Source organism: Salvelinus sp. IW2-2015, linkage group LG20 (assembly GCF_002910315.2).
Source record: "Salvelinus sp. IW2-2015 linkage group LG20, ASM291031v2, whole genome shotgun sequence".
NCBI classification, from domain to species: domain Eukaryota; kingdom Metazoa; phylum Chordata; class Actinopteri; order Salmoniformes; family Salmonidae; genus Salvelinus; species Salvelinus sp. IW2-2015.
This window is the reverse complement of record NC_036860.1, coordinates 52,806,423-52,827,849: the sequence shown is the minus strand read 5'-3', so window position 1 is coordinate 52,827,849 and position 21,427 is coordinate 52,806,423. Positions and strand designations below refer to the sequence as shown.

Sequence of the window (21,427 nt, the reverse complement as noted above, 5' to 3'; positions counted from 1 at the left end):
AATTAATTGTTCCATTTAGTCATCTCTCTGTGRTTATCAAGTGTGTGTCAGAGGGCTATGAGGTGGGAGGCATTTCCCTGCAGTGCTCTGATGTTTACATTCACCAACAGTTACAGATGTCTAAGGGGGATGGGTGTCTATTTTGTGGTTTCCTTTGAGGAAATACTTCTACGACAGTTCTTTGAGCTTTGCTTGTCAAATATATGTGGTCCTAAGGTTTATTAACAGTCCATTCTGAGAATATTGTCTAGCTTAGGCTAGTTATGACATTGTTATTAAGTCATGACCATTAGACATTTATATTACATTTTTCATGTTAACCATCCCAATTTTTTTTAACCTTTATTTAACTAGGCAAGTCAGTTAATTTTAGAACAAATTCTTATTTTCAATGACGGCCTTGGAACAGTGGGTTAACTGCCTTGTTCAGGAAAAGAATGACAGATTTTTATCTTGTCAGCTTGGGGATTCGATCTAGCAATCTTTCGGTTACTAGTCCAATGCTCTAACCACTAAGCTACCTGCCGCCGAATAAGTCTGTACAAGAAAAAGGGAGAGAGGTTGTATAGTTCATTGGCTGCTTTAATAGTCACAGAAACTAATTCACTCCATATACAATGCAGATCTTCACAGTTCATATTCCAATACATCCTTTTTCCAAAAGTATATGTACATTTCAGTTTTTCCTCAAGGGTTATTGCAAAATAAAATTTGAATTTAAACATTTTACAAAAGTACATGAAATAAATTAAAAAACTAAAACTAAATAGACATAAAAAATAAATAAATCATTCAGTAGTATTCACTGCATCAAGCTTTTCAGGGGGACAATACTGAAAATGACCACGGCAATAGYTGGCTAATGTTAAAATGTAAAAAAAATATAATTGTCATCAGGATGTGTATCGTTCTACCATCATAGGCCAGGTAGAGTTGGTAGGTTTCTGTCCAGCTGTTATAATCAGTAATTGATTCACCAAATAAAGCATATACCTCAACAACTTTTAAGAAATGAGAGCTATGTATTGTAATGGATATACTAATCACAGCCTAAAGAGTAGGATTTTTTTCTCCATCTGATTAGATTCAATTCAACTCCTATGTTTCACATAGTGTATGTCAATATAGTTATAGTAAATACATATTTCAAAGCTCATAGGGAAAAACTACCTATTCACTTGTTGCATAACAGTAAGGTACAACTGCTCAAACTGTCAAATGTCCCACTCTGCCTAAATCAAATACCTCATACCCATGGCATTCAAAAAGATGCAACATTCACAACTTCTGCCCTTCGAAGTTGTGATCTCATGACTAGCATTAGGGCTCCCGAGTGGCGCAGCGGTCTAAGGCACTGCATCTCAGTACAAACACCCTGGTTTGAACCCAGGCTGTATAACAACCGGCCGTGATTGGGAGTCCCATAGGGCGGCGCACAATTGGTCCAGCGTCGTCTGGGTTTGGCCAGTGTAGACGGTCATTGTAAATAAGAATTTGATCAAAACTGACTTGCCTAGTTAAATAAAACATTAAGATAATATACAGTTGAAATCGGATGTTTACATACACTTAGGTTGGAGTCATTAAAACTCGTTTTTCATCCACTCCACAAATTTCTTGTTAACAAACTATAGTTTTGGCGAGCCGGTTAGGACATCTACTTTGTGCATGACACAAGTCATTTTTCCAACAATTGTTTACAGACAGATTGTTTCACTTATAATTCACTGTATCACAATTCCAGTGGGTCCGAAATGTACATACACTATGTTGACTGTGCCTTTAAACAGCTTGGAAAATTCCAGAAAATGTCATGGCTTTATAAGCTTGATAGGCTAATTGACGTCATTTGAGTCAATTGGAGGTGTACCTGTGGATGTATTTCAAGGCCTACCTTCAAACTCAGTGCCTCTTTGCTTGACATCATGGGAAAATCAAAAGAAATCAGCCAAAACCTCAGAAAAAAATTGTAGACCTCCACAAGTCTGGTTCATCCTTGGGAGCAATTTCCAAACGCCTGACAGTACCACGTTCATCTGTACAAACAATAGTACGCAAGTATAAACACCATGGGACCACGCAGCCATCATACCGCCCAGGAAGGAGACGAGTTCTGTCTCCTTGAGATGAACGTACTTTGGTGCGAAAAGTGCAAATCAATCCCAGAACAACAGCAAAGGACCTTGTGAAGATGCTGGAGGAAATGGGTACAAACGTATCTATATCCACAGTAAAACGAGTCCTATATCGACATAACCTGAAAGGCCGCTCAGCAAGGAAGAAGCCACTAATCCAAAGCCACCAGTAAAAATATCATACTTTTTGGAGAAATGTCCTATGGTCTGATGAAACAAAAATTGAACTGTTTGGCCATAATGACCATCGTTATGTTTGGAGTAAAAAGGGGGAGGCTTGCAAGCCGAAGAACACCATCCCAACCGTGAAGCACGGGGGTGGCAGCATCATGTTGTGGGGGTGCTTTGCTGCAAGAGGGAATAATGCACTTCAAAATATAGATGCCATCATGAGGGAGGAAAATTATGTAGATATTTTGAAGCAACATCTCAAGACATCAGTCAGGAAGTTAAAGCTTGGTCACAAATGGGTCTTCCAAATGGACAATGACCCCAAGCATACTTCCAAAGTTGTGGCAAAATGGCTTCAGGACAACAAAGTCAAGGTATTGGAGTGGCCATCACAAAGCCCTGACCTCAATCCTATAGAAAATTTGTGGGCAGAACTGAAAAAGCTTGTGCGAGCAAGGACTGAGTTTAAATGTGTTTGGCTAAGGTGTATGTAAACTTCCAACTTCAACTGTATACACTACCATTCAAAAGTTTAGGGTCACTTAGAAATGTCCTTGTTTCTGAAGGAAAATCACATGTTTTGTCCATTAAAATAACATCAAATTGATAAGATATACAGTGTAGACATTGTTAATGTTGTCAATGACTTGTAGCTGGAAACAGCAGATTTTTAATGGAATTTCTACATAGGCGTACAGAGGCCCATTATCAGCAACCATCACACCTGTGTTCCAATGGCACGTTGTGTTAGCTAATCCAAGTTTATCATTTTAAAAGGCTAATTGATCATTAGAAAACCCTTTTGCAAAGATGTTAGCACAGCTGAAAACTGTTGTTCTGATTAAAGAAGCTCAACTAGTCAAAAGAAGGCCAGTTTTATTGCATCAGCATTTGTGGGTTCGATTACAGGCTCAAAATGTCCAGAAACAAAACTTATTTCTGAAACTCGTCAGTCTATTCTTGTTCTGAGAAATGAAGACTATTCCAGATCTCGTACAACGCTGTGTACTACTCCCTTCACAGAACAGCGCAAACTGGCCCTAACCAGAATAGAAAGAGTGGGAGGCCCCGGTGCACAACTGAGCAAGAGGACAAGTACATTAGAGTGTCTAGTTTGAGAATCAGACACCTCACAAGTCCTCAACTGTCAGCTTCATTAAATAGTACCCGCAAAACACCAGTCTCAACGTCAACAGTGAAGAGGTGACTCCGGGATGCTGGCCTTCTAGGCAGAGTTGCAAAGAAAAAGCCATATCTCAGACTGGCCAATAAAAAGAAAATATTAAGATGGCCAAAAGAACACAGACAGTGGACAGAGGAACTCTGTCTAGAAGGCCAGCATCCCAGAGTCGCCTCTTCACTGTTGACGTTGCTGATAATAGGCCTCTGTACGCCTATGTAGATATTWCATAAAAATCTGCCGTTTCCAGCTACAATAGTCATTTACAACATTAACAATGTCTACACTGTATATCTTATCAATTTTATGTTACTTTAATGGACAAAAAGTGCTTTTCTTTCAAAAACAGACATTTCTAAGTGACCCCAAACTTTTGAACGGTAGTGTATATAAAGAATTGTGTTAAATTGGGCACAATGATAAAGTATGATACAGCCTGTTGGTGGCACTACTGTAATGACACGACTGTTGATGTGATAACATCACAATGTTGTGATGGAACAGACTGATATGTTGTTGGAATGGACCTGCACACAAATGGTACAAAGCAGATGCTACAGGAAGATTCTCTCAGATACTCTCACCTGAGGCTTTGTTCTTAAAAGACCTGACACGATAAACAAACAAAAGGTACATTGCAATGCAAATACATAAATGTAGTTCAGAAACACTGACTATAATCCAGGCCTATCGGTCTGGAGTCTCAATCATTTACATTTGAGGACAACAAAAAAGGGAATTTTAGAATTGTGACATTGCATTTGACTACTGTCCAAAGCAGGGTATGATGAGGTAGTGAACACTTGCTTCTACTGCAATAATTTTTTGTATTATTCAATGAGGGGACGAAACTGCAGAGCGTACCAATCAAAACGTGTCAAAACATTAATGGCATATTGCAACTGGCATTGGTTTACAAAAAAAAACATACACTCCCACATTTGTCACATCTGGCCTAGGACCAACACCATGGGCCAAAGCATTGTCACTCCCCGACAAGGTGTTTGTGCCAAAACAAACCAATACACAGCCCTCCGTTTTGTTTGACATCGCAAGCGAGAAATAACTTGAGTACCATTACTTGAAAAAAAAAGGTCCATCCACTATGAAGGTGTAAAAACGGTTGGTTGTCCACTTCTAACCACCAGGGATGATTTCTAAGCTTCAGCTCATCTCAGCCTGAGAGATTTCAGAGTCAAATAGTAAGGTGGTTTTGTAGCACAAGCATGTTGATGAACCGGCAGCACATTGACACATATCGACAGACAGTCCATTACTGAAGAACACAGTACTTCTTATAGTCAGACTCAAAGTCCTCGTCCATGCAAGTTGTGTCGGCCATCTTTTTGCCGTCAGTTTTGGGCATGAACAGAGAATAATCCACTTCCTGCTGCTCATAGAACAGGATATAGGCAGAGTCTGCATCAATCTCCTCTGACCGCAACTCCTGAACACAGAAAACACAGTGAGGTTTGTTTATACTTGTGAACTTTAAATAACTGAGTTACAGATGACAATGGACACTGCATCACATWGCAGAGATATAAGTTCTGTTTTTGGCATACAGCTTACCTTACAGCTACTGTCGTTGTAACAGTACCACTTTTCATTTGGGTTTTTGGCGTATGTCACATAGTGGCCTCCTCCTAGGATCCCTGAATGGCACTGCAAACCCAAAAGTGATTGGGGGTTAGAGGATATTTCAGATGGTAGATAGACAGTCACTTTACTCTAAGGCTTCAGGCTAGAACAGTACAATTCTTACAGAGAAAAACAAATATTTGACCCGCTTAATACTTACTGAAATTGCATACAAGTTGTACATGGCATCCAGGTAGATTTTGTCTCTTTGGCCCTGGGATGCCTCCAGATCCATGCTGTCCTCGGGGTAGCCATTGCTGTTTAGCTCAGACACAGACATTGCGTTGTCACATTCTCTGGCCGTGTCCTCACCAGAGGTGGAGTCACTGAGGCCTTCTCCCATGCTCCCCTTCCTCATCCTGCTGGCCTCAAGCTCCATGGGGCTCTCCCTGCCACTGTCCAGGCTCTCCTTACTGAGGGACAGTTGGTACCTGCTTCCCGTGGGAAACACCAGCCCACGGCCCTGCCTCCTGCCCTCACTCTGAGGGCTGCAGTTGGGGCAGACGTCTCTGCTGAGGGGGGTGCTGGCCATCCTCCCTGWGCACAGAGAGTCTGCAAACAGACACATATTCATAGAAGAACACCAGCCTCCTTTAAATAATAAGTGGGATATGACAGGTACATCTGAAACCCGTCAAGATTCTATACAAACCTTTCCCATTGTTGAGAGTCAGGGCAGGGTTACAGACAGTGTCTCCACCCCCAGACTTTTGCACTCCTCCCTCTGTGTCGTGTAGCTCCTCCCCCAGCTTATCCCTCCAGCTCTCTTGGCTTTGGTCTGCATCTCTTGGGGTCAGGAAAGCACTGGGGTCAAACGTCTCCCTGGGAAACCTAACAATCTTCTGGGATTTGATCCACCGCCCATTCATAAACTGGAACCGTTTTAAATGAATTATCTGGAATTCAAATGGACAGAATAAAGGGGTTTTAGAGTGGGTGGTGTCATGTGCAATCTTGCACTTCAGACATAGCATTGAAAATGTTTGAGTTGGGGTTTATTCATGTATATTTGAATAGGTTTCAACTGTTGCCTATTGACACATATGAATAGGGAGAGGACAGGGAAGTTAACGCAGAGGGAATGAGCTCTATGTCTGACCAGGATGGGCGGCAGCCTCCACAGGTCCAGTTTCTTGGTGGCCAGGCGGTGGGTCTTGCACTTGGAGCAGTAGTAGAGCTCATCTTCTCCCAGCTCTTCCTCACTGGTAAAGGCCTGCAGACAGCTGTCCAGACTGATGGGCTCTGCCTGGGCCCTGCGACTCTGTTCCACACTGGGGTGCTCCTCCACGATCTGCAGGACAGACAAACATTACTTAGTGTATGACGTATATCCATTAGATATCGAATAAATACATTGATATGACCCCTAGGGTTCCTGCTGCTGTTATCCCCAGCCTCATGTCTCTCTTACCCTCTCCTGAGAGGTCTGGTAGCGGAGGTGCAGAGCAGTGGGGTCCCAGTCCACAGCCATGAAGGCATTTCCCACAGCAGCCCTCTCATCGTTACACTCCACTGTGCAGCCTCTGCAGAACCTGAGGGGGACAACAATACAGGGTATCAATGAACAGATTCTCTATCTTCAACCGTATAGTGATATGTTGTACTGTGGTGACAGACTTAATTACCTGTACCACGGACACCAAGCGCAGGAGTTGCCATCTTTCTGCACCACGCGCAGGGTGAAGGGATACTGGTAGCCCATGCTGTCATCACTGTGTTCACACACACACACACACACACACACATATCAGCATCACATACCTGTACCTTTAGGAGAACACTGAACACTGCAAAGCCACCTGACAAAATACAGAGAGTGGTCTGGAGAGACTGACCAGTCCTGGGCGTGGTTGCTGGCCTCCTGAGGGGGCAAGGGACTGGCCAGGCGTGACACCTGGGTCCACACAGAATCATACAGGTCCCTGGTCCTGGTGTGGACTGTACATGGCACGATTAACGGCATCCCAAACAGGCTGGGGCGGTTCTTCTGACTGGACAGGAAGTATAACTCTGCCCGCATCTACAAAACAAACAAAAACAGTTTAGAAGTGAGCATTATATAGACTTTGGCTAATCTTGATGCACTGATAATCTTGTCTCCATCTTTAGCCCATCCTGCAGTTCTTACCATCTTCCTGTGGATGGTGATAATGTACCCAGTGAAGGGGCTGTCTGAAGGGAGCACCTCGGGGCCGTCGGGGAGACCGTTAGCAAGGCTGCCCTCTGTGCCACAGGGAACCACAGTGCTGGGCATGCCCTTGGGGATCAGTCCCAGGTTCAGAGAGTTACTGTCAGTTACCATGGTAGCGTTCCCATAGGCTAGTGCTTGAGCTTCTGGAGATGACACGAAGAACAAATGTTATACGTTATATTTTCTAGTGTCAAAGTATCTACCTTTTTTCATCTGTTTTATAGAACCTGTGCATTTGTTTACATTCCAAGGTGTTTGGTTGCTACTTCTTTGGATTCTAAACCCCTTTCATCACTTCTTACGGATTCTAAACCCCTTTCATCACTTCTTACGGATTGCCTTTAAAAAAGGAATGAAACGTCGCTAATGAACAGAAGAACCAATTGGTATACCATCTGTTTGTGTGGGAGTGGACACCACAGACGTGGGTGCACTTGGCACCGGGATCTCAAACGCACACAGGAAGCCGCACACCGCCCGACGCACTTTCTGGTTGTCCAGTGGAAAATTCTAAAAATAGGGTAGACAGACAATCATTAGTCTACGTGCAGACTGTGATATTGACAGTGTGATGGATGGATGTACAGTGCTGGAGGATAGATGACGGCTCCACCTTAATGTTGGAGGCATGTACTTCAGCCAGGAGGATCTGCTCAGGATTCAGGCAGCAGAGCTCACTCAGGAGTCTCTTCAGGCCTGTGTACTTCTCATCCGCATTGAGCCGGAGCCCATACCGCACTGGGCATGACCCATCCAGCTTAATGACTGGACAGAGGAAGCGAAGAGAAAAGTGTTTCAGAGGCATGGGATCCAATATACATTCCCTCAAAAGACAACAGGAACAAAATAGCTTTCTGTTCAACACCACACTGTTACTGTAAAGCTCAGAGTCCAGTACAAGAAAGGGTGGACAGGCGACAGACTTCGAGACATATCTCCAATATGATGCTTATGTTTCATCTTTTGGAATGTATTTTCTGGATGTTGCACTGTAGTACTGTATACACTGCATTTCACTAAACCCACAATAAGATCTGCTAAATATGCGTACGTGACCAATACAATTTGATTTATAAGGCTCACCTATGATCTCTAAGTGCATGGAGTTATCCATGGGCAGAGGGAGAGAGAGGAAGTTGAAGGGATCAAAGCGTGCACTGACGTGGCCACAGGTCTTGCATTTGACCTGTGACCTGAGCTGGCCATGGAACAGGTCCACCACAATGGAGCGGTTTCTCCTCAGGTGATTCTCCCACGCCTGGGGGAACACAATTCACCATCATCACACCAGACAATAATATACGCCATTTAGCAGACACTTTAAGCCAAAGCAACTCAGTCATGCGTGCATACATTTCACATTTGGGTGGTCCCAGGGAATCGAACCCACTACCCTGGCGTTACAAGTACCATGCTCTACCAATTGACCTACAAAAGGACAACTTCTAGCAGTTCAAGATGACACAGAAAGCTAATATTACACCTCCAAATCAATATTTATACTCCAACAGCTACATGAGGTGATTCACCTGAGGCCTTATTTCTGGATCTCCCCACCATGACGATAGGAACAGTGTGTATGAACTCTGACCTCAGAAGCAACCTCCCAGTCTGGTCGTCCGTCGCTGTCCTTCAGCTCCACGTAGGGTTTCTCGTGAACACGGTTCAGGTCCTCGTGAAGGCCATCCAGCAGGAAGGCCAGCAGCTCCTGGGAGTCCTGCTGCTGGAAGCCATTGAACCGGGGAGCGTACTTCGCTATCGTCCACTGAGGGAAGAGACAGAGGACAAGGAGAAAATGGAAAAAGACAACCATTTGACTCTTTATTTTTTAGGGTGAAAGAAAGTACTTTTAGGTTGGTAGTCTGTAGTGTTATTGGGGGGGGGKGTCAGTTGGAGGCTTGTTTGTGGACATACTCTGAGTTTCAGAGGGGCCAAGTTCTTCTGTGTTCCGCTCCACAACTCCTGAACCAGATCACCATAGCATTTGGCCATGTGACCCCGCATCCCAATTGGATTGGTCCTGTTATGGACACAAACAGCACAAATTAAAAAGAAACTCACACAATTCATCTCTGCTTGCTGTGGATTTATCTGCCCAAAGAGTATAATAAGCATGTATAATAATACTTTCTTGTATAATAAGCATGCATTCTTTTAAGTCTAAAATAATGCACACGCATACCTGTTGAGCTCGTAAAGGTGGTTTCCTGAGGTGAAGTAGTCTGTGAGAGGCTTGGTGTTGCTCACACACTGGATACTGGAGTTCATGAAGCACGTGTTGCCAAGGTTGCTCAGTCCAGTCGCACCTTTCTCAGTAGGGACTGTGAACAACAGCAGGAGGCAAGTCTGAGGACGCTATTCAACCATCAAAAGCTTCTACAGCAGTCAGTAGGACCCCTTCAATGTGTTTGGAGACAGCAAAACAAGTACTGTCTGACAGACTTATCTATAATACATCCAAGTAGCAATCAGCCCAGTTAATGTTAAATTATCAATAATGATTACATATAGGAGTGCTAATGTTGTGTTGGTGCTGTAACTGTATGCAGTGACGGTCTTACCATTGTGTCTGTTCATCCTGTTGCTGTTAGCGATGAAGGACATCTCCTCTGGCCAGCTCATGTCCTTGTTCCGAACTGATGAAAACAAAAAAGTGTCTTCATCTATTCATCCTGACAATACATGATGGAGCTATTAAAAACACAGAGTTGTTATGATGCATACCTTCTATGACCATGTACTGTTCATCTGGGATCTTCAACCCCTCCAGGGAATGGTCTTCATCATCAAGGAGGGTCAGATAATTCTGTGRAATACAATGTTTTGAACTGTAAAATTAGCGGGTGTGTGAGTATTTGAGTTTGAGTGTTTACTGTGCACGTCTGTGTGTGCAGTGTAGGGTTCTCCCCAGGATTTTTTTTAACAAGGTGTTGCTGATGAATCAGTCGAGGGGGAGGTCTCAAGGAGGGCCGTGGCCCCCTTTGGACTCAGAGATGTGTGTTTCTTGAACAACTAAGTGCCATTTCCTGCAATCTAGAGCCTTAAATGATAACAAATAAAGCAGCGCACACTGGTTCAGTGCAAAATAATTATTTAATATTCTTCACAGTATTTTTTCTAGAATTATCCTAGTAATGTCATTATTCAATGATCTACAGAACAGGGACCATCAGTATGAGGTCCAGGCAAGAGCMATTCAAGTAATTCACAGTGTGTGTGTTTACATTTTGTATTTATTTATTTGTATTTATTTTTTGAATAGTGGCACAGCCAAGTCCACAAGGTGGCGCAGTGCCCCTCTTWCATTCTTTGGGGAGAACCCTKCCATGTATGTTGACAAAGGGTCAACCTTCTATGAGTCACACCCACCTCATTGTTGTAGAGCCAGAGGCGCATGTCTTCCTCCTTGATGCGGAGTCTCTGGGACAGGTATTCATGGATGTCCTTGATGGTGCCCACCCTACTGAAACAGCCCGTGTAGACCAACACACGCTTTAGGGGGGCACTAGGTGAGGGAACGTTACCTGGGGGAGTTCAGGGAGACACCACGGATACATTGAACTGCTCTGCACACATGATTGGTAAAAAGCACAGGAATGGGTGTGGAAGAAAATTCACAGACCATGTTGCGGTGGCCAAATGCTCTGACATATAATGAGGCCCAGATCCTACATAGCCTATTTCAGCTCACACTGCAACACTGCCTGGCTGGGGCTGTGCGAACGTGATGAGCGGAGTGAAAGATTTATTTTTAGAAGCGCTGCGCACAGGCATGAAAGTTGGTCTAATTTACTTAAAATGAAAGTCTGCTGAAGTGAGACTTTTTGTMCTTGTGTTTCTTGGCTATTTACATTGTTTTGTTCACAAGCTAGGTTGTTTTTCTATGTTTGAGTTTCAACAGCTAGGGAAGAGAATACAACGCTTCTACTAGACAAACTCAATCTCAGACACAAACATGACTCTAGTCGTGCTACCACGGTAACCTCCCGCCCTTACAGGGGCATGTGGACATCTGTCGTCTCATCTGTGATATTTTGGTTAAAAGACTCAGGTCACAAAAAAGCTAATTAAACAGTTTGTGTCCCTGTGCTGCCCCAAGTCTTGTGATGAATGTTCCCTCTAAGTGCCTTCCTCCTCCTGGACTGCTGTRCAGAAGAAATGCCAGCCCRCACAGAGAATTCTAGTGATTAAACTACTTTGCCAAGTTACATACTTCCTTAAACAGATCAACGCTTCCCTCTAACGTGGGAATTATGTTTGCATCAATATAATATCAGCCCCCTTCAATGCAACCAACCAAATCTAACTTTGCAAGATTGAGTCGTGATTGTGTTGTAGGCAGAACGCATCTATCGCACGAGCGGTCTTTCAATCATCCGCAGTCGGGAGTGGACGTGCTTTTCAGATCAACATGCTGAATGGCCCTGGACACTCTTGGGCAGAAAGTCACTAGGGTACTCTGCTATTCTTGTCCCTCCTTTGCTTTGTAACCTTTGGAGAAGTGCTGGAGACACATGCAGGGGAASSTCTTACCCATATTGACCCAGACGTTGTTCTGGGGGGTGCGTGCGGGGGGCTGCTGCTGCCTCAGGAAGAGCAGGTGTCGGGGTAACAGCTCCAGCTCASCACAGTCTGTCTTGGTGTTTCTGATCACCTGGGAATGCCAACAGGAGAAGAGGGGATGGGAATGTGAGGTTATCACAATGTCAGGATCAATAGGGATGATAATGGTGACGGTTTAATGGAAAATCCACAAGTGGTCCTGCTTTACAAAGTTGAAATGTACGTACCGGCCTGGGGAGACTCAGGTTGGCTCCGTACCAGTGGTAGAGTGCCCTCCACACAGGCTCTGGCACAACCTCAAAGTCCCTGCCTAGAATCAGGGACGGGGAGCGCCTCAGTAGGCCCCCCTCCATAGTCAATGTGGGAGCCTAGGGGAACAGTTCAAGATAGACAGATTTAAAACTGAAACAATATGGCAAGGCCAGTTTGAAGAAGAGGAACATTTTAATCTCTAATTGAGTCCATCCCCTTCCACAGTGTTGTTTGTGGTGCCTAACTTACCTTTAAGGGCTCTGATGTGACCAGAGGCTGGTTATCGATGGCCCCAGGCCTTAGAACCACCATGTTCCCATCAGCCCCCAGGAAGCACTGGTTGTCTGTGTCATCATGCTGACGGGCAAAGCAGATATCCGTAGCAGTCGAGCCCCGGGGTAGAAGGCCTGAGGAGAGCAAATTAATGGTTTTCAATGACATTCAGTTGTACACTCACTCTCAGCACACAGTATGCAAGGCAAGGCAGGTATAATGAGTGGTACATTTCCTTATTATTAAGCTATACWAGTATCCAACTGTTTTGCTAATACTAAGTGTAACACGGGGTGCTGAGAATTCKTAGCCACTCACTGCCGCTGGTCGTCTCGGAGGCCTCTGATGYACTGGAGATGTTGTCTGCGAACTTCTCCTCTGTGGAGCTGTAGGAGCTGGCCATGCTCTCCCCCTCTGGGYCTTGCTCTGCCCTGGCCTGGGTTCCGGCCCCTACACCACTCCTCACTGTGCCAAACACTAATGGCTGCTCCACCACGATATGCTTGTTATCCTGGAAGAGACGCCAACAACCACAATCACATCAGCAAAGAAATTATAGTGTAGAATGGGCACAGTATGATAAACAGATGATCATGGTGTCAAGCAGCAAAAAAGCCTTGCTTACATATTTGACGTAGTYCCTCCACTGCTGCCACCACGGCACTGCTATGAGGAACCAGTAGTCTCCTGGCTGGAGGCCGTGTCTGCTCGCCCTCTCCAACCAGCCCCTGCAGACACAAGTGAGTGAGTTTGTGAGTGTTTGATTGATTGATGAGGGGATAAGGAAGCATGTGTATGACAGCAGGAAAGGACACTGACATGGCGACACAGACACACATACCTGATTATCTGTCCCTCCTCTTCAGGGGAAGCAGGCCGCAGCCCCAGGACAATATGACACACCTAGAGACCAACACGATAGCAGAAGACTGGTGATCCAGCAGAACAAGAAAAGCACACAAAGCACATAATGTTGACCAAAGTAGAAACACATGGTGGCTGGCTCTTACCTGAAACAGCAGGTTGAGGAACTCATTGGCAAATGCACTCTTCACACTCCATATTTGGTAGTCCTCCAGGGTCAAATGCCCTTGCTAAAGAACACAACAACCACCAATCAAATCAAAATTTTCTGACAACATTAAAGAAATCTGTATGAATCCAAAGTCACGCAAGCAGTAAGGTAATACCTTAGTGGTGTCATGCTCCTTCAGGATGTCTTCCACAATGGCATGGACATTAGTGTCCGCTTCCTTAACGGACAGAGGCAGGGTAAGGCTTAAGTAAGAACCCAGAGTAGTAATGGGACAGGTTAAAACAAAACAATCTAACTACAAACATTACAACAGTTATCATTATCTACAGTATGTCCATCATATGTCCAGTCTGGCCAAATGGTACTTACAGGTAGAGGGTCTGTGCGATTGTCTTTCCACACCTCCAGTAATGCTCCAACCATTTCTGTGATTTCCTCCCGAGACAGAAGCCCATCATGGTCAACGTCAAACACTTTGAAACAGACTGGGGAGAAGAAACAAGAGGAAAGTTACACATTGAAACTGTCAATGTCATGAAAGAATGACAAACAGCAAGGCTTAGTGCTTGTGTATCTACTTACACTTCTGTCTCTCTGCCAAAGGCCCTCTGCAGCAAGCAGATAGTCCACATGAGATTTCCTTAAAATCTATGTGATTGTCCCTGTTTTCATCAAAGGCATGAAACAAACCTGCACAGAAGGAGAAATGGACGTAACGATCGCCTTCAAAAGAAGTATCCAATAAATCAAATCCACATCCTGCGTGTTCTCTTACCTTCACTTAGGGATGTATGAATAGTGGGAGAAACTAAAGCGACAAATGTTTCCAGGTCAAATCGTCCTGTCCGAGACTGAGCTTTCAGCAGCCAGTATCTCTTCTCCAGGTCAATGATATCCGATTCCTCTACTGCAAGAAAGAACATCTATAAGTGGCATGACAAGACCCCTAGCCTAGGCTATTATTTAGTATATCTCCCAAAGGATCAGGATGACAGTCACTCACAGTGTGTTACTCCAGCCAAGGTCTGGTAGAAGGTGGGTGTGTCACTATCATCTGTCAGGGTGACACACACCCCACTGGACAGGAGCCAGCGGGAGAAGGTGAAGGCATCCTTGTTCTGCAGGAGCCAGCTCTTAAATTTCTCATAATTTACCTTCTCACCCTGGTAAAGAAAATAACAGGAACTCCACTAAGCCTTGAACAAAGGTGCAAAACACATAGTGGAATTATCTTTCTGTGTCAAGTAGCATTAGCAGCCCTGTGCACTTTTATTTTATTGAACCTTTATTTAACTAGGCAAGTCAGTTAAGAACAAATTCTTATTTACAATGACGGCCTACCGGGGAACAACTGCCTTGTTCAGGGACAGAACGACAGATTTTTACCTTGTCAGCTCGGTGATTCGATCCAGCAACCTTTCGGTTACTGGCCCAACGCTCTAACCACTAGGCTACCTGCCATCCCAAACAGGTAACATAAGTTCTGTCAGCAGCTTACAATTAGATAAGGATACATTAGGATATGTGGCATGTTTGTAGTGAACAAATAAAATATACCTGGTAAGCGTGTAATAGCAGATTTGCACCCACCCTGGTGGTCATACAGTTTGTGAAAACATGGCTGTCAAAATGTGTTTAAAACAGTCAAATACAGGTAACTGCTAAAATAAAGGAAATACTTGAGTAAATGAGGGATACAACGCATATTGAAAGCAGGTGCTTCTACACGTGTGGTTTCTGAGTTAATTAAGCAATTAAAATCCCATCATGCTTAGGGTCATGTATAAAAATGCCTAGTTGCCCAATATTTTGGATACCATGGCTAGAAGAAGAAATCTCAGTGACTTTGAAAGAGGGGTCTCAAAGGAGCATAGGGGGTTTGAAGTGTGTGTCTCTCTCAACCACCAGATCTCAAACCAATTTAATTAACACTTCTGGAGTGGCACCCGAGACAGCGTTTTCCACAACCATCAACAAAACTCCAAATTATGTAATTTGTTGTGGAAGAATGGTGTCGCATCCCTCCAATAGAGTTCCAGACACTTTTAGAATCTATGCCAAGGCACATTGAGGCTRTTCTGGCAGCTCGTGGTGGCCCAACGCCCTACTAAGACACTTCATGTTAGCGTTTCCTTTGTTTTGGCAGTTACCCATACATATTCATTCAAATAAGGCATATGAGCTAACCTSAGAGAAACACTTTCTGAGAGAAAGTGGGATCTCTCCATCCACAGTCTGCAGCATACTTTCCATGTCCTCTCGCGTTGCATGATTGCCCAAATCGCTGGCAAACAGACTGAAAATGTCTGAAGGAGAACCACAAAAAGAAGCTTAGCCTTATAAGCAACTCTGTCAGGTGTGATATTCACAATGGGGGTGAATCGCATTATTAGACATTATCAAGAATACAAATTAGATACCACTACAAAAGAGGGGTCATTTTGTGAAGGTCTATTTGTTTGTTTTTATTCTCAGAGATCCTATTAAATTATMTGATTATTCTTGTAATTACATGGTCAACACAAGCATCTATAGAGGTTCCATAAGTCTGTCGGTTACAATACTCACATTTAGCTTTTTCTTCATCACGTCCTCTAGTCAACAGAACCAGGCCAACAATTAGGTTGTTGAAGTGCAGGCCTTTAGAGGTCCCACCGAATGAGCTGTATATCACCTAGAAACAGGGGAAGGGAGCTGGGTTCAATTCAGGTAAACCTGTCAACTCATTCTGGTCCAGTCCTGAMCTACTTGTTGTTGTAATTTGGAGAGTGAGTTCCCTTTCAGAAACCGATAAAAAKGTATATTATCTTTGATAACCCTGTCAGGTGGACGAAAGTTGAATTCAAATATGCAAGGTTGTCCAGGTTAGTAAGCTAGTTAGACTCATATCAGAAGAGCACAATAGGCTACAATCACTCCTGAGTCATTCCACCTTAAAAAACACAAGAAAGAGGATTGACACCCACCATCTCAGATTGTTCTGAAATTATTTCTGTAGTTTGAAACAGATAAGCGTTCCTGAAACATTTTGTTGAAAGACCATTTGAACGCCCATTATACAACCTGATACTACCAGGTTCTGACCACTAGACGGTGGTGTTGCTGCTAAACAGGSTCACTATTATATCCAGTTAGAAGTTGTCGATAAATAAAAACATTCAATAGAAATGAATGGTTAAGATTAGGATTGGTTGAGATTCGGAACGAGGACAGGATAACCTCCCAATCAGAACAGCTGAAGTTGGGTACTACCCAGGTAGAGGTATAGGSGCAGGGGTTTTCAACCTCATGAGCAACATTTTATTGGTTGAGAATACATTGAGTATGTGGCCAAATCTCTTCAAAAGAGGTCTGGAGCAGTTAGACCTTTTCCGGTGAACAAGCAAACCACTAGGCTACAGCAGTTCTAATGGTTCTGGTCTCTAAATGGTCTTCAAAAAGGTAAATATCCCCAAAGCACATTGTGTTTTGCAATAGTTTCTATTGGTGAAGGCTTAATTGTTTATATAATGGTGTATTGCGTAGGTTTAACGGTTTCTAATGGTAAATGTCCTAATTGGTTCTCTTTTTTTAATAGGGTTGTCATGCTCAGCATTTCAGTCACTTGCCAATTGCGCCAACGTTTTGGGCTAGTAGGAAACCCCTTAATGAGAATTGCACCATAGGGAAATACCTCAGAGTTGCCATTCAATGGACTATTCAAGGGCAGTTAGTTTGAAGCATGAGGTAGCTAAGAGTACAAACTAAAATTGTTTTCATGGAGGACAGGTTTGACTTAAGGATGACCACACAATTTGCAAAAGCTATTGATTATCTACTCAGACTTCCAAAGAAACTGTTGTGATCCATTTAATAATCACTAGAAAGCAGTAAATAGATCACTCAGAAGTAAATGTGGAGGTAGCTAAGAATTAAGGGAATGTTCAGTGAGCATGTCATCCCTGGAATTAAATTGCGTCCATGATGTCGCATTGCTTTCAATGAAAAGTGACAATGGAGATCCACATAATTCATCTGGTCATGATGTTGACAGTGAACAGGCTGCTAAAAGAATGAAGTCCTGTCTTGACTCCAGTTTAAGTGACATTGGTGTTAAGTCCACTACAGCTCAAAGGAGAGGCATCTCATTCCAAGGTATCCTGCGCAAAAATAAATCTTCATGTGCAGATCAAGTTCAAAGATGCACAATACACCATACATCAGCAGGCTGCTCAAGCTGTCAATGTATCTCCTGAGGAACTGGCACCTCAGAGCAGATCTTGACAGATCTTAATTCAAAAAGAATTATCCAGCAGAAAGTAAAAGACACATTAATAAATGGCTCCACCATCATGGTCTATAGTCAAAACTAAAAGAGGTCTTTAATGTCAGTGTTTACATAAGGGCAACAAGAAAACTGGCTTCAGAGAAAGGTATCATGGAGTTGCCAAAGCAGAACACTCTTTGGCAATGATTTTCCAGTTGAGGATTTGGTAATTAGATTCTACAATGACGATGTATATAGTAGACTTATGCCAGGAAAAAAGGATTTTGTCAAATTCAAAATTCATGAGCAGACAATAGTCATTCTGTGCAACCTTAAAGAACTGTATGCAGCTTTCAAAAAGAAACTGCAGTCTGTCCGAAGCATTGTGTGGCAGTCGGCTCATCTGGAACACATTCTGTGTGCATGTACAATACATCAAAATGGCACTAATGTTAAATGCAGTAAAGGTGGACAAGTACTGCCATGCATTTGTGGGATGGTGTGGTGCATAGATGTGATGTGAAAGTGTTTTTCATAGAACAGGACATGGAAAATTTGCACATAGAACTCAGGGAAAGATATGCGAACACAATGACTCTGCCAGGACCCTGCAGCTTCCATCACTTTGTTCCACTCTACAAAAGCTTCATAGGTGCAGAGTTTCCAGTAACCAGGTTTCTATCCAACCACTTCATGCGGATAAATTACCTGACGAATGAAAAAAGTCRCGACCGGGCTGATGGAAACAGGATACGCCAGTACAATTTCCTATATGCCGACAGACAATTTGTTCATTTGACATGGTGTCGGTAAAATTTCTTATGTGAGAAATGGCAGTGGAAATGCGCAAATATTGATATAATAACCATCATTTCGAAGTAAACTTGTGTGGTCCTCCCACTATKACTCGGGAAACCATGCAGTTTATTAGGCTACAGATTAAATAAATTATGAAYTTCACAGGGTGGTGAAAGTGCATTTGATGTGCTTGATGCTCCTTTAAAAAGTGAGGGTCTTATTCTAGTGACGATGATCGATGCTTGGCTGCCTTTTGACAAATACAAATTATATCGGTATATGCATAATATTTTCAATATAGGTAGCCTGTATCTGCGAGCTGTTGGCTAGAGCGCAAGTGGCAAGACCAGAGTGGGCACGTTTGCTATATAACGCAACAGTTTGTGCCAAAACCATCAGTAGCATTAAATGCGATGAAACCCATTTAACTTGTATTTTACATTCAGTACATAGTAATTTAACCGCAAAAGTTATTTTATGTGCACTACGTCAAAAATGCCAACTTTTATCCAYAATAAGTGAGTTATGGAAAAATATATGGTGGGAAAATGCACATTGTTTTATGCAGATTTTAAAATATTTGCATGAAAATCTGTCCAAAATTGAATGGAAACCTAGATACTGACACAGATTATGCCATTAAATTTGACTTAGTCCTCGGAAAATCCATAGATATAAAACGGTGAATGTGCGAGCATCTAATTTTCTAGTTTGCTGCTATGATGAATACTAGATTGGAATTGTGGATGATAACATGGAYGTAAAAGGTGAAATTCATGCATCCAAGTTATCCAGCAAGGTTCTTTTCTTGGCCAAATAGAGAGGACACGTTATGTTCCAAAACAAGCATCATCTGCACCATTAAAGGGTTACTTCATGCTAGCAGATAGCTCAATGACTGAAAGTCTATGGGTRAGGCTAGTTAGTGTTGGATCGCAAAACTACCTCAACTTCCTTCATACTGGACACAGAGATATGGATATATATTTTTTTTTACTTTCACCTAATGACAGGAACTGCACCATCTAGTGGTCAGAATTTGGTAATATCAGGTTGTATGTGGGCCATAAACCTAACTTTAATGACTCATTTCTTTGAACAGGGGGAAAAACATCAGATTAACAAGGAATACATTACAAAGGATGAAGAAGCAATACTCCCAAGCCACAGCTCCATACKGCTTGTCAGACATAAAGAACTGATACTGTATACTGGTTGTTATGGTGGGATTTGTGGGTGGCTTTTGGAACTTTGGATTCCTCATGTCAAAAAAAAAAAAAAAGGTTTGGTCCAAATCGGATGTTAAGTACTATATTTATTGAATATTATGTGAATCCTATAAATTAAAAATGGCCGATATGGGTGCAATCAATTAGCTTAATTTCTCAGGAGATCAAATAACATTACAGCATAATAATGTTGCAARAATTAGAGGTCTTCACGTGTCCAAAAAGGAGGAGGGAGAGACAGCAACCAACCAAGCCAACTCACGCTATAGTAGACTAATAGTTGCCATAGCTAGGTTATTTATTATCAAATATGAATACATAGTACATTWGACTGCATCAAACTGGGAGAAGCTAGTTAAATTAGCTAAGGTTAGCTAGCTAGGATAACTGAGGCTGCAGTGCATACACTTTCTCATCCTACAGTTGAGTGATAATGCCCTCGAAGCCGGTGTTTGGAGGATATTGGCACAGGTGTTGTTAGGCAACCCGTGCTAATATATCCTCCAAACACCGGCTTCGAGGGCATTATCACTTTAATACAACGGGTTACCAACGTATTAAAATAATGACTGACATATTTTCATTAATAACCTTATTTTGATTAATACTATTTCATCCTTCCACAAGATGTAGTCCCAACACAAATCTAGGGTTGCTACCCAAGCCAGCTTGTCGGTYGTTCTATTCGTTYGGTTACTAGAGACGCCTATCCTTCACCTTTAACCTTCAATTTCGTATTTTTAATTCCATCTTCCATTTACTAGATATCTATTAACTTTTGMCACACATGGAGTCGAGGCTATATGGCTGTGGCCTATTGCCAATCTACAGTACCAGTCAAAAGATTGGCAACACCTACTCATTCCAGGGTTTTTCTTTATTTTTACTATTTTCTACATTGTAGAATAATAGTGAAAACATCAAAACTATGAAATAACACATATGGAATCATRTAGTAACCAAAAGTGTTAAACAAATCTAAACCGATTTTTGATTTCTTCAAAGTAGCCACCCTTTGCCTTGATGACAACTTTGGACACTCTTGGGATTTTCTCAACCAGCTTCATGAGGAATGCTTTCCCAAMAGTCTTGATGGAGTTCTCACATATGCTGAGCACTTGTTGGCTGCTTTTCCTTCACTCTGCAGTCCAACTCATCCCAAACCATCTCAATTGGGTTGAGGTCGGGTGATTGTGGAGGCCAGGTCATCTGATGCAACACTCCATCACTCTCCATGGTCAAATAGCCCATAAAAAGCCAGGAGGGGTGTCTTGGGTCATTGTCCTGTAGAAAAACAAATGATAGTCTCACTAAGCGCAAACCAGATGGGATGGCATATTGCTGCAGAATGCTGTGGTAGCCACGCTGGTTAAGTGTGCCTTGAATTCAAAATAAATCACAGACCATGTCACCAGCAAAGCACCCCCACACCATCCGTTCACCTACTATGCGTCTCACAAAGACACGGCAGTTGGAACCAAAAATCTAATTTGGACTCATCAGAACAAAGGACAGATTACCACCGGTCTAATGTCCATTGCTCATGTTTCTTGGCCCAAGCAAGTCTTATTATTGGTGTCCTTTTTTGCAGCAAWTCGACCATGAAGGCCTGAATCACACAGTCTCCTCTGAACAGTTGATGTTGAGATGTGTCTGTTACWTGAATTCTGTGAAASATTTATTTGGGCTGCAATCTGAGGTGCAGTTAACTC

At 42.9% G+C, this 21,427-nt stretch overlaps 1 protein-coding gene across 1 annotated transcript in view; it reads right to left on the bottom strand.

Moving 5' to 3' along the window:
• Positions 1–561: 561 nt before the first annotated feature.
• LOC111981926 (ubiquitin carboxyl-terminal hydrolase 32) overlaps positions 562–21,427 on the bottom strand; it is a 29,463-nt gene continuing 8,597 nt past the window's right edge. The window contains exons 3-34 of the mRNA XM_024013418.2: positions 16,011–16,116; positions 15,630–15,748; positions 14,446–14,605; positions 14,218–14,349; positions 14,025–14,132; positions 13,812–13,927; positions 13,597–13,659; positions 13,417–13,500; positions 13,248–13,309; positions 13,032–13,134; positions 12,725–12,917; positions 12,383–12,540; positions 12,109–12,249; positions 11,852–11,972; positions 10,688–10,842; positions 10,043–10,124; positions 9,880–9,954; positions 9,501–9,639; positions 9,233–9,338; positions 8,910–9,083; positions 8,402–8,576; positions 7,932–8,083; positions 7,711–7,828; positions 7,256–7,461; positions 6,963–7,147; positions 6,753–6,839; positions 6,539–6,659; positions 6,227–6,418; positions 5,780–6,023; positions 5,288–5,679; positions 5,059–5,151; positions 562–4,933 (exon numbers count right to left, since the gene is read on the bottom strand). Coding sequence (XP_023869186.1) covers positions 4,760–4,933; positions 5,059–5,151; positions 5,288–5,679; positions 5,780–6,023; positions 6,227–6,418; positions 6,539–6,659; positions 6,753–6,839; positions 6,963–7,147; positions 7,256–7,461; positions 7,711–7,828; positions 7,932–8,083; positions 8,402–8,576; positions 8,910–9,083; positions 9,233–9,338; positions 9,501–9,639; positions 9,880–9,954; positions 10,043–10,124; positions 10,688–10,842; positions 11,852–11,972; positions 12,109–12,249; positions 12,383–12,540; positions 12,725–12,917; positions 13,032–13,134; positions 13,248–13,309; positions 13,417–13,500; positions 13,597–13,659; positions 13,812–13,927; positions 14,025–14,132; positions 14,218–14,349; positions 14,446–14,605; positions 15,630–15,748; positions 16,011–16,116 — 4,536 coding nt within the window. The 3' untranslated portion in view covers positions 562–4,759. The remainder of the gene's footprint in view (positions 4,934–5,058; positions 5,152–5,287; positions 5,680–5,779; positions 6,024–6,226; positions 6,419–6,538; positions 6,660–6,752; positions 6,840–6,962; positions 7,148–7,255; positions 7,462–7,710; positions 7,829–7,931; positions 8,084–8,401; positions 8,577–8,909; positions 9,084–9,232; positions 9,339–9,500; positions 9,640–9,879; positions 9,955–10,042; positions 10,125–10,687; positions 10,843–11,851; positions 11,973–12,108; positions 12,250–12,382; positions 12,541–12,724; positions 12,918–13,031; positions 13,135–13,247; positions 13,310–13,416; positions 13,501–13,596; positions 13,660–13,811; positions 13,928–14,024; positions 14,133–14,217; positions 14,350–14,445; positions 14,606–15,629; positions 15,749–16,010; positions 16,117–21,427) is intronic.